Genomic DNA, 16071 nt, shown 5'->3' on the forward strand with positions numbered 1-16071 from the left:
TTTACTGAGTATTTTTGCATCAATATTCATAAGGGAAATTGGTCTGAAGTTCTTTTTCTTTGTTGGGTCTTTGTGTGGTTTCGGTATAAGAGTAATTGTGGCTTCATAGAAGGAATTCGGTAGTGCTCCATCTGTTTCAATTTTGTGGAATAGTTTGGATAGTATTGGTATGAGGTCGTCTATGAAGGTCTGATAGAATTCTGCACTAAACCCATCTGGTTCTGGGCTCTTTTTGGTTGGGAGACTTTTAATAACTGGTTCTATTTCTTAGGAGTTATGGGGTTGTTTAGATGGTTTATTTGTTCCTGATTTAACTTTGGTACCTGGTATCTGTCTAGAAAATTGTCCATTTCCTCCAGATTTTCCAGTTTTGTTGTAGGATCTGATGATTTCTTTAATTTCTTCAGATTCTTTTGTTATGTCTCCCTTTTCATTTCTGATTTTCTTAATTTGGATACACTCTCTCTGACCTCTGGTTAGTCTGGCTAAGGGTTTATCTGTCTTGTTGATTTTTCTCAAAGAACCAGGTCCTAGTTTTGTTGATTCTTTGTATAGTACTTTTTGTTTCTACTTGGTTGATTTCAGCCCTGAGTTTGATTATTTCCTGCCTTCTACTCCTCTTGGGTTTATTTATTTCTTTTTGTTCTAGAGCTTTGAGGTGTGCTGTCAAGCTGCTGACATATGCTCTCTCCTCAGAGCTATGAGTTTTCCTCTTAGCACAGCTTTCATTGTGTCCTATATGTTTGGGAATATTGTATCTTCATTTTCACTAAATTCTAAGAAGTCTTTAATTTCTTTCTTTATTTCTTCCTTGACCAAGTTGTCATTGAGTAGAGCATTGTTCAGCTTCCATGTACATGTGGGTTTTCTGTCATTATTGTTGTTATTGAAGACCAGTCTTAGCCCGTGGTGGTTTGATAGGATGCATGGGATTATTTCTATCTTCCTGTTTCTGTTGAGGCCTGTTTTGTTACCGATTTTGTGGTCAATTTTGGATAAAGTTCCAGGAGGTGCTGAGAAGAAGGTATATCCTTTTGTTTTAGGATGAGGTGTTCTATAAATATGTATTAAATTCATTTGGTTCATAATTTCTTTTAGTTTCTCTATGTCTCTGTTTAATTTCTGTTTCCTTGATCTCTCCATTGATGAAAGTGGGGTGTTGAAATCTCCTACTATTATTGTGTGAGGTGCAATGTGTGCTTTGAGCTTTAGTAACGTTTCTTTTTTCTTTTCTTTCTTTCTTTCTTTCTTTTTGTTATCTTTATTAACTTGAGTATTTCTTATTTACATTTCGAGATTGTTATTCCCTTTCCTGGTTTCCGGGCCAACATCCCCCAGCCCCTCCCCCTCCACTTCTATATTGGTGTTTCCCTCCCCATCCTCCCCCTATTACTGCCCTCCCTGCCAACCATCACTTCACTGGGGGTTCAGTCTTGGCAGGACCAAGGGCTTCCCCTTCCACTGGTGCTCTTACTAGGCTATTCATTGCTACCTAGTAAGCTTTCTTTTATGTATGTAGGTGTCCTTGTATTTGGAGCATAGATATTTAGGATTGAGAATTCATCTTGGTGGATTTTTCCTTTGATGAATACGAAGTGTCCTTCCTTATCTTTTTTAATGACTTTTGGTTGAAAGTCAATTTTATTTGATATTAGAATGGCAACTCCAGCTTGTTTCTTGGGGCCATTTGCTTGGAAAGTTGTTTATTAGCCATTTACTCTGAGGTAGTGTCTGTCTTTGTCTCTGAAGTATGTTTCCTGCATGCTGCAAAATGCTGGGTCCTCTTTATGTGTCCAGTCTGTCAGTCTATGTCTTTTTATTGGGAAATTGAGTCAGTTGATTTTGAGGGATATTAAGGAATAGTGATTGTAGCTTCCTGTTATTTTCATTGTTAGAGGTGGAATTATGGTTTGGTTGTTTTTTTTCTTTTCTTTTTTTCTTTCTTTGGTCTCTCTTTTGGTCCCATTGCAAGGAAATTATATTCTTGCTTTCTATACGGTATAGTTTCTCTCCTTGTATTGGTGTTTTCCATCTATTATCCTTTATAGGGCTGGATTTGTAGAAAGATATTGTGTAAATTTGGTTTCATCATGGAATATCTTGGTTTCTCCATCTATGTTAATTGAGAGTTTTGCTGGATACAGTAACCTGGGCTGGCATTTGTGTTCTCTTAGGGTCTGTATGACATCTGTCCAGGATCTTCTGGCTTTCATAGTCTCTGGTGAGATGTCTGTTGTGATTCTAATAGGTCTGCCTTTATATGTCACTTGACCTTTTTCCCTTACTGCTTTTAATATTCTTTCTTTGTTTGTGCATTTGGTGTTTTAACTATTATATGATGGGAGGAATTTCTCTTCTGGTCCAATCTTGGAGTTCTGTAGGTTTCTTGTATGTTTATGGACATCTCTTTCTTTAGGTTAGGGAAGTTTTCTTCTGTGATTTTGTTGAAGATATTTACTGCCCCTTTAAGTTGGGAGTCTTCACTTTCTTCTATATCCATTATCCTTAGGTTTGATCTTGTCATTGTGTCCTGGATTTCCTGTGTGTTTTGAGATAGGAATTTTTTGCCTTTTACATTATCTTTGACAGTTGTGTCAATGTTTTTTATGATATCTTCTCCCCCTGAGATTTTTCTCTTTTGTCTCTTGTATTCTGTTGGTGATGCTTGTATCTACGGCTCCTTGTCTCTTCCTTAGGTTTTCTATATCCAGGGTCTTCTTTTGTGCTTTCTTTTTCTTTTTCGTTTTTTCAGAGCTGGGGACCGAACCCAGGGCCTTGTGCTTGCTAGGCAAGCGCTCTACCACTGAGCTAAATCCCCAACCCCCTTTTGTGCTTTCTTTATTGTTTCTATTTCCATTTTCAAGTCGTTCACCTTTTTGGTTGTGTTTCCTGTAATTCTTTCAGGACTTTTTGTGTTTCTTCCCTAAGGGCTTCTACTTGTTTACTTGTGCTTTCCTGCATTTCTTTAAGGGAGTTCTTTATGTCTTTCTTAAAGTCTGGCATCATTATCAAAAAATGTGATTTTAAATCTAATCTTGCTTTTCCAGTGTGTTTGGATATCCAGTATTTTCTTTGGTGGGAGAATTGGGCTCTGATGATGCCGAGTAGTCTTGGTTTCTGTTGCTTAGGTTCCTGTGCTTGCCTCTAGCCATTGGGTTGTCTCTGGTGTTTGCTTGTCTTGCTGTTTCTGGGAGTGACTTGACCCTGCTGTAGGCCTCTGTATCATCACTCCTGTAGAACTGTTTCCCTGTTTTCTTTCAGCCTTTCCTGAGAACAGGTGCTCTGATTTCAGGTGTGTGGATGCTCCTGGAGACTGTCTTCCAGCTCTAGGCATGGGCAGGAATCAAAGGGTCCTGCCCCTGATTACTCCTAGGTCCTTGCACCCAGGGGACACAGTTGGCACTATGCGATTCCCTCTTGGGTCTGGACTGCGGGCAGAGGGTAGTCTCCTCTGACTTCTCAGGAGTATCCTCACTTCTGAGGGTCCAGCTCTCTCCCCCACAGGATTTTTGTGTAGGGAGCTGTTTGGCTGGTTCATTTCGGTCCTCAGCACAGACCAGAACTACTGGTACTGGTGACTGACTGTTCCTATATTTCTGTGTCCAGAGACACTGTGCAGTTTCCCCTCAGACTGGGGATGTGGGCAGAGATGTGCAGAAGTGGCAGTCTGTCCTGCCATCTAAGGATGTCTGCCTCAACAGGTTTTTATCTTTTCATGTTACTTACCTTTAAATGGCACTGTGTAAATACAGAATTTAGCAAAAAAAAAAAAAGTATGTATTGTTCTTTTCTTTATTACTCTTTTTTGAAATCTGTGTATCTGCCCCCTGCCCAAATGTAGAGGAACTATAGAGGTAGACTGAGAATTCATTGCGTTTACCATTTAGAAGCAAATAGTTACATGTATCGGGTTTTTCTTAAGTTTTAAAAAATGGATCAGAAAAGTAATGGGTTGATGTTTTCATGAAGTAAATACTAATCATATGAGGATCTGAGGGTTCCACAGAAGGGACTCTTCTTGTTAATGAATATGTACTTTTAGTTGCCAAGGTTTTAGGAAGGATGCAGTCTTCATGGAACGTGTGCTCTACCGTAACTGTGTCTGTGTCAGTGTCTCCTTAGTGAGGTGCCCTGGAGCTGTCTCAGCTGTGCCTTGTACTCTTCCTTCTCTGGATTTGTGGGGTTTTAGCCTTTTTGATCTGATCTGAAAGACTGTTAAAATTGTGCCTAAAATACATATCTGCATATGGGGAAGGTTTCTGAGCAGTCTGGTGACGGTTCCTTTAAAGATATTCAGAGAGTCTTCTGATCTTTATCTTTTCCTTTCTTGGGTCAGTCACACTAGGAACTGTCATAGGTGGTTTTTAGAGAATTGAGGTTTTATTTTCATGTGGTATTACTCAACTTTACTATAGTGAGTCCATTTTGAACATCACACTGTTAAAGTGAAATGGGGGGTCACTAAATGAAAAACCATCCCTGTGTCTGTGAAAAGCTCGTGTATCTTGTTGTTTATTCGCATCTGTATGTTTTTACCAACGGGGTAAATGCTTTTCCATCTTCAGTATATCATTGTTAATGCTTTATCATGCTCAAAACTTCAAGTGACTTGTTCCTAATCCTAGTTTCGTATGGATTTGTCATAGTTAAATGTTGCACTTCATTACTTCATTTTTGGTTGGATTAAGTATTTTAATCAGTGGAGTGATCACTGTCATCTAAAGCAGCCAGTTCCAGTCAAATCAGTCGATACAGTTGAATAGTGATACAACTTACCTTTTGCGCTATTGCTCCTTAACAAGTTTTACCCGCTGTTTTCTGTTAGTGATGCATTAATTCATTTATATTTAAACACAGATATTATTTTACAAGGGCTGAGTATTAAAGTTTTAATACTTCTGGTTTTCTGAGTATTAGCCACTGTCCTTTAGTGGTTAGCAGTGTGGTTCAGTTCTACCTCCCTTCCTCAGCTGGCCTCAAATGGGAATGCTTTGCTCCACCTTGCCAGTGCTGGGCTACAGGTCTGTACCGGGCTCACCTCTGCCTCCTGTGGCTTCGAAAAGTCTTATTATGTAGCCGTGGCTGTCCGGAAACTGCTATGCAGACCATGATGGACTGAAACGCACAGAGATCTGCCTGCCTCTCTCTCATTCATGTGCTGGGATTAAAGGTGTGCACCACCACATCCAGTCTTCTCCCTCTGTTGTGGAGTGAAAATAGTTAACTGAATATAAGAACATTACATGATAGTGGTGTAGAAGACAACTTTTTACTTATTAGAGAAATAAATTATTTCAAATATAATGTATCTTCATTAACATATTAGCTAAATTGACCTATAATTTCAGACTTACATTTCCCCTATCTCCTAAACTGCCCTTAAAACCACTTTAGACAGTGTTCTTTTCTGGTATCTTTTGTATGAAAGTATTCCTGCATATAGGACAAAAAGTTTATTTGATTTTGCTATTAAACTGTATTAATCATGCTCATATCTTTGGGGGAGCTTGTATCAAGTTGTGCTTACTACTTTAGAAGTATTCACTCACTGAGGAAATTTTTTCAAAGGTCATTTTCTTCCTCTCCTGATAAGCCATACACAGTACTTCATGGGTCATTGTTAATGCTTTGATATGGTAAAGTAGACCACATCTCATTTTCCATAATTTACTAATGTCATGGGTTTTTTTGCCTTTCTGTTTGTACATGAGTACCAAAGATGCATTGGTGTGTAGAGCTGATTAGTAACTTATGTGATACTTAAACATCTCATTTAAATTGCCCTGTGCTACGTTTCAAAACCCTTGCTGAATTAGTGTCTTACAGTGTAAGTTGATTTTACTTCTTGTCCTGACTTCCCTTGCCTCCTCCTCTCCACTAGTGTGGGAACCAAACCCAGTATGTTATAATGGTGGGGCAAGGGCTTGTCCACACATCTGTCCCCTAGCCCTAACATCACTGTTTAGTAACCTTATGGTCTCTCAGTACTAATGCTGTCATACACAGGTCCAATCCAAGGACAGGTATGCAGAATCATTTAACAGAGGTTTGTGTTGTATTCTGGTGTGTTTGCTAGAGTTCAGATTGGTAACCTTAGCATTGTTAAAGACTGCCTTACTGCACCCCATTCATGACCACGTTTCCCACTGTGATGCCGTTAGTGCATTTAAATTCCTAGGGCCTGAGAGTGCCGGAGAGACAAGGTTAAATTTTGAATTTTGCTCATAGAGGGTAGTGGTTCTCAGCCTTCCTAATGTTGCGACCTCACGTTACGGGGACCTCTAACCATAAAATCATCTTGTTGCTGTTTCATCATAACTGTTACTTTGCTACTATTCTGAATCGTAATGTAATGCAGAATATATGATATGCTGATATACAGACGGTGGGACTTTTAGGAGACAAAAAAAGTTGAGACCCTGACTCTAAAACAGAGTATAATTTTGTGACTTGGGGCTTGGTTTGTTAATCTGAGAAGGGAGTTTTTAATGGGTAATGGAAAGTTTAGCTTGGAATACTTGTAAATAAACTTAATGTTGAATATAACAAAAACTTAAAGAATCAGTACTTGTTGATTATGATAAAAACAATTCTGATGTCAGTTATTCTAGTATAATAGAATATTTATTATTGTGTTTCTTAAAAGGTGTGGGTTGGAAGTAAGGTACTTCCCAAATGTTGATACTACATTACTGTGTCATATAGGTTTTAGAATGTCACAAAAGCTTGTCCATCCAGCTTGCCTGCATTGTAGACTTAGTTTAAATGAGCTTAGTTTTGGGCAAACCGATACGTTGATCCTCTAATATGGTGACCACAAAGTCTTATTTAAAAAAAAATATTGAGATTTTGCTCAAAGTTTGTTAAGAAGCTTAAAATAATACCCCCCCCCTTAGTGTTTGTATATTAAAAAATACCACAGTTCTCCGAGGACTAAATTTAATGTACCATTGGAAATCCAGGTATCAGTAAACCTGAGGGTTTTAGGCTGCTTTGTTTTGAACGCTTGGGCATCTCACGCTGGCTTGCATTTTAACAAGTGCTTTGTATGAACGAGCTTTGTGTTTTCCTCTGTGGTCTGGGGTTAATGAGATCTCTGAAGTTAGCTATTGACAGCAGAGGGGAGTGTGCCTTTGGACTTTGCACTCTGAATTTCCATCATTTCATCAGAGTTTGTGATAGAAATGTGAACTGGTGGAAAGGTCATCTTTAGTGGTCTTTTGATATATAACCACTCATAATGAGAGTAATTTGACAATTGTAATAAAAGATAGGCACTATCACTTTAAAAAATGAAGGTGTGTCATATTTTTAGTAGCAATATGTACTAGACAACAACTCTAATGCTACCAGGAGATGGTGCACTGAGTCACTTATGCAGTTTGTTTCTTTCAACTCTTCTCTTTTTTTATTTTTGAAGATAGGGTCTCTCTGTGTAACAGATTAAGGTGGGTGCCACCAGCCCCACCCTCTGACTCTTTTAATGAGTACTTTACAGAGAGAAATAGAAATCAGCTGGCTTGATTAGTTTCATATATAGAAATATATATTTATAAATGTATTATTTAAAATATATATCATAAACACTATATTAATATATGTTAATATTTATAAATATACAAACACTGTATTGTTGCAGGCTTTTGTTTTTCCTTGCCTTGTATTATTTGAAATGGTGTAATTTATTGTTATGCGTCAGTAGCGAACACTTCATGTCTAACTTGGAATTAAATTTGTGTCACTCAGGTAAAAAGAACATACTCTCACGGTACTTACAGAGCTGGCCCGATGCGGCAGATAAGTTTGGTGGGAGCGGTTGACGAGGAAGTGGGAGATTACTTCCCCGAGTTCCTGGACATGTTAGAGGAGTCACCCTTTTTAAAGGTGAGAGAAAGCCTTGGCGTTCCACAGTGTGGGTGTTGGTTTCAGGGTACAGTTCATGCAGGTGAATGGCTTCTTACAGTTATTATTATTTTTGTTTGGTTTTGAGACAGGGTTTCTCTGTAACCCTGGTTGTCTGGAAATTCATGCTATAGACCAGGCTGGTCTCCAAGTCACGGAGATCTGCCTGCCTCTGTCTCTCTCCTGAGCACTGGGATTAAAGGTGTGCACCACCATGCCACTCAACATAGTTTTAAAAAACATTTTATTTAAATTCAGGGAAAAGGAAGAAAATAGTGATCTCGTGTTATATATGTATGCAATTTCTCAGTCTTAATTGTAATGGCCAAGTTAAATGGTACACCTGCAAATGCCATGGCCTGTTACTGCCCCTGTATGTGTTTGTAGACTAAGCACAGGCAGGATGCCTGTTAAACATATGCAAGCACAAAGGTGTGATGGCTTGACACTGTGGGAAACTGGTCCGGGGAGTTGTACAGTCGAATAAAACATTGAACTCGTGCCCCATTATAGTCTATAAGAAATTTCTAGTCAAAGTCCATTTGATATTTTTAAAAATGTATTCATCATTACTAGTCCACGTGGGGCAGGTCTTCCACGTGGCAGCCAGAAGACAGCGCTGTGGAATTCCTCCTTTTTTTTTTCTTTCCTTTTTCTTTCTTTCTTTCTTTTTTTTTTTTTCTTTTTCTTTTTTTTTCGGAGCTGGGGACCGAACCCAGGGCCTTGTGCTTGCTAGGCAAGCGCTCTACCACCGAGCTAAATCCCCAACCCCTTCTTTCCTTTTTCATGTGGAGTCTCATCTCTCCTTTCCTATTGGCATGAGTTGTGGGCATTAAACTCAGATCTCTAGCTTTGTGTGCCCAGCTTTTACCTGCTGAGCTGCTGCATTCTTGCTATGGGTTATCTGGGGCATCCCATCGACAGAGAAGCCTCTGAGCTGGGTAGGTAAGTTTTTAATAATCAGTCATTCCGAGGTCAGTGTGAACCTCCCCTGAAATGTAGGCCCTCGCTCACAGCGGAGTATGAGACCAATCTAAAGCTTACTTACCACATGGGCATCTTCTGTTTTCACTTCTGCACACCTGATTTTCTGTCTTAAGTGTTTATAGATATTTTTACTTTCACTGTAATCTTTTTTTCCCCCTTTTATAGCTTTTAAAGTTTCTTTTTCTTCCAGCTAGTCATGTCAGATACTTTGATTATAATCATTATTAAGTGATATTTTATAGAATGGTTGCTTCAAATCTTATTTTAAGCATTTTCTAGAGAAATTATTTCTTTCAAAAGGAACTATGAGGTGATTAAAAAACACCATTCCATCATAGAGATCTTGTGATCTTCCTTCTATTCTCTCTCATTTTTTAATTCCAATTTAATTTCTGCTTTAAGACCAGTTGCCTTTTCAGGAAACTACGGCCAGGTGGTGGAGGTGGTGGTGGAGGAGGAGGAGGTGGAGGAGGAGGAGGAGGAGGAGGAGGAGTAGGAGGAGGAGGAGGTGGAGGAGGAGGAGGAGGAGGAGGTGGAGGAGGAGGAAGAGGAGGTGGAGGAGGAGGAGGAGGAGGAGGTGGTGGAGGAGGAGGAAGAGGAGGTAGAGGAGGAGGAAGAGGAGGTGGAGGAGGAGGAAGAGGAGGTGGAGGAGGAGGAGGAGTAGGAGGAGGAGGAGGAGGTGGTGGAGGAGGAGGAATAGGAGGAGGAGGAGGAGGTGGTGGAGGAGGAGGAAGAGGAGGTGGAGGAGGAGGAGGTGGAAGAGTAGGAGGAGGAGGAGGAGTAGGAGGAGGAGGAGGAGTAGGAGGAGGAGGAGGAGTAGGAGGAGGAGGAGGAGGTGGTGGAGGAGGAGGAAGAGGAGGTGGAGGAGGAGGAGGTGGAAGAGTAGGAGGAGGAGGAGGAGGTGGTGGAGGAGGAGGAATAGGAGGAGGAGGAGGAGGTGGTGGAGGAGGAGGAAGAGGAGGTAGAGGAGGAGGAAGAGGAGGTGGAGGAGGAGGAGGTGGAAGAGTAGGAGGAGGAGGAGGAGTAGGAGGAGGAGGAGGAGTAGGAGGAGGAGGAGGAGGAGGAGGTGGAGGAGGAGGAGGAGGAGGTGGAGGAGGAGGAAGAGGAGGTGGAGGAAGAGGAGGAGTAGGAGGAGGAGGAGGTGGTGGAGGAGGAGGAAGAGGAGGTAGAGGAGGAGGAGGAGTAGGAGGAGGAGGAGGAGGTGGTGGAGGAGGAGGAAGAGGAGGTAGAGGAGGAGGAAGAGGAGGTGGAGGAGGAGGAGGTGGAAGAGTAGGAGGAGGAGGAGGAGTAGGAGGAGGAGGAGGAGGAGTAGGAGGAGGAGGAGGAGGAGGAGGTGGAGGAGGAGGAGGAGGAGGTGGAGGAGGAGGAAGAGGAGGTGGAGGAAGAGGAGGAGTAGGAGGAGGAGGAGGTGGTGGAGGAGGAGGAAGAGGAGGTAGAGGAGGAGGAAGAGGAGGTAGAGGAGGAGGAGGTGGAAGAGTAGGAGGAAGAGGAGGAGGAGGAGGAGGAGGAGGAGGAGGAGGAGGAGGAGGAGGTGGAGGAGGAGGAGGAGGTGGAGGAGGAGGAGGAGGAGGAGGTGGAGGAGGAGGAGGAGGAGGAGGTAGAGGAGGAGGAGGTGGAAGAGGAGGAGGAGGTGGAGGAGGAGGAAGAGGAGGTGGAGGAGGAGGAGGAGGAGGAGGAGGTGCTGCTGCTTCACACCTTTAATCCCAACACTCAGGAGGCAGAGGCAGGTGGATCTCTGAGTTGGAGACTCTCCTAGTTTACAGAGCAAGTTCCAAGGCTACAGAAAAGCCAAAACAAAAAAGAAACTACTAAACAAATATGTATATCTTTACTTTCACTGTTATATATATATTATATATATATATATTATACATACATACATACATACATATATATATATATATATTTGATGTTGTATTTGACTATGGCTAATTAAGGAAACACTTAGGTTTTTAAACTCAGATTTGTTTTCAAGGTTGTTTGGAGGCCACTTGCTTATTTGGCCACGTATTGGAATTATATTGCCCTGTGTTTGTTGGGGAGAAGAGTGACAGATGATGAGGACGCTGACTCACACCTCTAGGAGGGCAGGCCCACGAGCCCTGTGAGCACACTTGTTCTTCTGAGAGGAGTTAAAGCACAACTGTTTGAAGCTAAACATATGATAAATATAGGGATATGTTAGTATGTATTTCAAATGCTTAAGTTGTGTATGAATTTGTGTGTAAGGGGGGACAACTTTTTTCTTCCTATAGTCTCATTTTAGCTTTTAATTTATTAGTACATTGTAAGGATTCTTACAGGGAGAATTAGAGAGTTGTTTTTTTTTTTTTAATTATCAATCTGTTTCATCTATTGGCTTTCAGGTCAACATTTAATTTCTCCTTTTGAGATTATAATATAATTACATTTTCCCCCTTCTCTTTCCTACCCCCACCCATATATCCCTCCATGCAGTATTTTTAATATGTATTTGAAGATATATTTTGAAAATAATTAATTTATGTAATTATTTATTTCTAGTGTACATTGCCATGGGGAACACTATCTAGTCTAAAATTAGAGAGTCGGAAAGATAGTGATGATGGTCCCATCATGTGGGTGCGTCCAGGAGAACAAATGATCCCTGTGGCTGATATGCCAAAGTCACCCTTCAAAAGGAAAAGGTTTGTTGCACACATCTTTATTAGTGAGGATGGGCTTGGGTGTGTGTGTGTGTGTCTATTGTAGAAGAAAAACTTTATAGCATAAGTTGAAGAAAATGACTGGCACGGGCCACATGTTAATATACTTGGTTATTAAACAGCACAGTTTTATAACACAGACATGAGAAATCAGCCATTGAAATAACTTACAACTAGGAGTTGGAAGGTGTCGCTCACACAGAGATTTTGGACCACACTTACCGACTGTTGAACCTGTGTTAAGGACTGAACCCCCTGATGGGGGTGCCCAGTGACACACAGAGCGCTGTGCTCCGGATCGACAGAGCGGAGATCCTGTCAGCGGACTGTCTGCCTCAGCTGGATCTGTGCTCCTTGCACTGCAGAGAGTGAGTTTACAGTTTAAAAAGAGGAAGGGCAAGGCACTTAGTTATTGAAAATTACCCGAAGACTCAAATAGAGCTGGGCATGGTGGTGCACACCTTTAACCCAGCACTTGCCAGGCAGAGGCAGGCAGATTTCTTTGAGTTTGAGCCCAGCCTGGTCCATAGAGTGAGTTCCAGGGCAGCCAAGAGTTCATAGAGAAACCCTGTCTCGAGTCCCCCAAACCGCCCTCTCCCCCAAAATAAGACTCAAATAGGTTATTGGAAGAGGATAAAGCTCACAAATGTGAATATATTTACCACTTAATATATGATATGTGGATAAAATTATATTGGAATAAGTTGTCGGTAGTCTGTCTTAAAGAAAATAGAGGCAGAGTGCCTGTCTCATAAAAAAAGTTAGAGATAGGGCTGGAGAGATGGCTCAGTGGCTAAGAGCACTGACTGCTCTTTTGGAGGTTCTGAGTTCAATTCCCAGCAACCACATGGTGGCTCACAACCATCGATAATGGGATCTGATGCCCTCTTCTGGTGCGTCTGAAGACAGCTACAGTGTACTTATAATAAATAAATAAATAAATAAATAAATAAATAAATAAATAAACAAACAAACAAACAAACAAATAAATAAATCTTTAAAAGTAGCTTCCTATAGGAAAAACTCCAGCTCAGCAATAAAAACATTTTTAAAAAAAGTTAGAGCTGAACAGGTAAACAGTAAAATGTCACCATAAAACTTAGCCTGAAAGAAACCTCAGCAACCGCAGACAAACCCAGCCACCAAGTGACAGTACTGTTTGAGCAATAGGTCTGAACAGCCAGGTTCATAATGGTGATTGACTGGATTAAATGTGGCAAACTGAAACTAATGAGCCAAGGAGAGACTTCCTGAGCTAATGAGAACATGTAAGCATCTGGTAGAGAAATAATCACCTGCCAGGTAAGTTTTCATTTAGAGAGAGGTAGATGAGAGATTTCTGTTCATTATTTGTCAACAAATAGTAAAATAAGATTATGGGCTAATAGGCATATGAGGCAAGCTTTTTATATATCGTTTATAGAAGATTTAGCAGAGTTCTGTGAAAGTAATATCCAGTTGTGATCCCTTACTCTTGGGATGATCTATCTTGAGAAATAAAAGCACTAGAAGCTAGTATGTAAGGGTGTTAATTGTGGCATTGTTTGCACCACGGTACTTAACACGTCTAAATGTCTACCACCAGGGAACATTAAATATATTTTATATATTCTTGTAAAAATATGGTAAAACTGTTTAGATCTGGAAGGGCATTTTTATTGGTCACTTCATAGGTTTCTGGGACAAAAGTGCCTGACAGAGCAGTTTTAAGGAAGGAGAGCGTGTGTGTGTGCGCGCGTGTGTGTGTGTGCGCACGTGTGTGTGAGGCGTATAGTAAACTGAATGTTGTAGGAGGGCATCCCCATCAAGGCAGGGAAGGCATGGGAGCAGGAGCGTGAAATTCCTACTCGCTATCAGGCCAGGACTACTTGGAGATGGACTCCAGCGACACGATGTCTTCTCAAGTAATCTGGAGCCCAGCCCTAATGTCCAGGGGCACTGAACAAATAGCTAGGATATTAAAAAATAATGTCACATTTTTGAAACAGGTGCTCACTTATCTATCCAAACAAGGAACAAATGGCCCATGCGGTAAGACCAAGGGACTCTCTCCTTAGCTGCTATAAACAACAGCCACTGCATTTTAGCTCGTTGGTCCCTTTTCTCTCCTTGTCAGATGCTCTCCTGCAACATATTTCAGTACATTCTCTTTATGACTTCATGACCTTCACAATTCTCTCCCTGTTTGTTTCTGATCTTCAAGATGGCTATTTCACAAAGTAACCAGTGATAAGTCTGAGTATTTGAAACAGGGCCTTACTACATATTCATAATTGGTCCTGAATTTGAGACTTTCATGCCTGAATCTCCTAATAACACTCCCTTTTCCTCAAGATTTTAGAGGAAGGGAAAGAAAGATTATAAGAACCAGAGGTCAGAGAGGATCCCAGTGAGGCAGTGTCTTCTGGAAATACAGCATTGCTGCACTCAAGAACTCAGAACAACTACGGTTACCTATATAAGACCAGCACAAGATCAAGCCAGTTAACATTCTAACATGAAGGGCCAGGGAGTCATGAGCCCTGCCTGACTCCTAACTGTTGGCAGCTGATAGCTTCTGAGGGAGGGAGAGGCCAGGTTTCTTCCAGGTTGTGGTTCCTGGTCAGCTTTGTCCCAGAGGGTGTCTTCATGTCCATGAGTATATGGGCAGTAAAAATAGTGTTGTTGGGTTTTTAAAATTAAAGACATAAAGTTGGAAAAAGGCAGTGATGTGGGGGAAACATCTAGAAGAAGTTATAGGGAGGAGTAGGAGGTGACTATCCTCAAAAATACATTGTACACATGTGTGACATTCTCAAAGAATTATTAAGAATATATTTTTAAAACTGTATGTGGAGAAAAGGTTAGACAAATGTACTAAGTTAACTTTGTGATCATAGAGTTGGTGGCAGAAGGCGAAGTAGTGGCTTTTTCTGTAGATAACTAAAATTATTTGAATGATTACATGGATTATTTTAAGCAATAGACCAGGGGCTGGAGAGATGGCTCAGTAGTTAGAGCCTTTTTATCTTAGAAGACTCGGGTTCTATTCCCACCACCCACATGATGCTCAGAGCCATTCAGTGCTGGGGATCCTACACTTGCTTCTGACCTCTGAAGGCACCAGGTACACACACGATGTACTACATATATGCAGGCAAAACATTCATGCACATACACTGAATAAACTTAAACAAAAATCAGACTTAATCCAAAACCCAAACAAAACAGACCAAGCTGTCCTTGAGTGAGTAAGTGGTGGGTTTCGTTACTGCAGGACTCTATTGGGCTTGTTCCACAGTGTCTGCTGCTTAGTAAATCCTTGTTCCATAGTGTCTGCTGCTTGGTAAATCCTTGTTCCACAGTGTCTGCTGCTTAGTAAATCCTTGTTCCATAGTGTCTGCTGCTTAGTAAATCCTTGTTCCACAGTGTCTGCTGCTTAGTAAATCCTTGTTCCATAGTGTCTGCTGCTTAGTAAATCCTTGTTCCATAGTGTCTGCTGCTTGGTAAATCCTTGTTCCACAGTGTCTGCTGCTTAGTAAATCCTTGTTCCACAGTGTCTGCTGCTTAGTAAATCCTTGTTCCATAGTGTCTGCTGCTTGGTAAATCCTTGTTCCACAGTGTCTGCTGCTTGGTAAATCCTTGTTCCATAGTGTCTGCTGCTTGGTAAATCCTTGTTCCACAGTGTCTGCTGCTTAGTAAATCCTTGTTCCACAGTGTCTGCTGCTTAGTAAATCCTTGTTCCATAGTGTCTGCTCCTTAGTAAATCCTTGTTCCACAGTGTCTGCTGCTTAGTAAATCCTTGTTCCACAGTGTCTGCTGCTTAGTAAATCCTTGTTCCACAGTGTCTGCTCCTTAGTAAATCCTTGTTCCATAGTGTCTGCTCCTTGGTAAATCCTTGTTCCATAGTGTCTGCTGCTTGGTAAATCCTTGTTCCATAGTGTCTGCTGCTTGGTAAATCCTTGTTCCACAGTGTCTGCTGCTTAGTAAATCCTTGTTCCACAGTGTCTGCTGCTTAGTAAATCCTTGTTCCACAGTGTCTGCTGCTTAGTAAATCCTTGTTCCACAGTGTCTGCTGCTTGGTAAATCCTTGTTCCACAGTGTCTGCTGCTTAGTAAATCCTTGTTCCACAGTGTCTGCTGCTTAGTAAATCCTTGTTCCATAGTGTCTGCTCCTTGGTAAATCCTTGTTCCATAGTGTCTGCTGCTTGGTAAATCCTTGTTCCACAGTGTCTGCTGCTTGGTAAATCCTTGTTCCACAGTGTCTGCTGCTTGGTAAATCCTTGTTCCACAGTGTCTGCTGCTTGGTAAATCCTTGTTCCACAGTGTCTGCTGCTTAGTAAATCCTTGTTCCACAGTGTCTGCTGCTTAGTAAATCCTTGTTCCATAGTGTCTGCTGCTTGGTAAATCCTTGTTCCACAGTGTCTGCTGCTTGGTAAATCCTTGTTCCACAGTGTCTGCTGCTTAGTAAATCCTTGTTCCATAGTGTCTGCTGCTTGGTAAATCCTTGTTCCACAGTG

The 16071-nt window shown here is 41.3% G+C and overlaps 1 protein-coding gene across 9 annotated transcripts in view; it reads left to right on the top strand.

The window, feature by feature from the left end:
• Rsbn1l (round spermatid basic protein 1-like) overlaps positions 1 to 16071 on the top strand; it is a 78883-nt gene that overhangs the window by 54915 nt on the left and 7897 nt on the right. For all 9 annotated transcript variants that reach the window (XM_063285957.1, XM_063285958.1, XM_039107499.2 and 6 more), the window contains 2 exons: positions 7747 to 7884; positions 11413 to 11555. In XM_063285957.1, the coding sequence (XP_063142027.1) occupies positions 7747 to 7884; positions 11413 to 11555 (281 nt within the window). The remainder of the gene's footprint in view (positions 1 to 7746; positions 7885 to 11412; positions 11556 to 16071) is intronic.

The sequence above is a fragment of the Rattus norvegicus genome, chromosome 4, assembly GCF_036323735.1.
Source record: "Rattus norvegicus strain BN/NHsdMcwi chromosome 4, GRCr8, whole genome shotgun sequence".
In the NCBI taxonomy this organism is placed as follows: domain Eukaryota; kingdom Metazoa; phylum Chordata; class Mammalia; order Rodentia; family Muridae; genus Rattus; species Rattus norvegicus.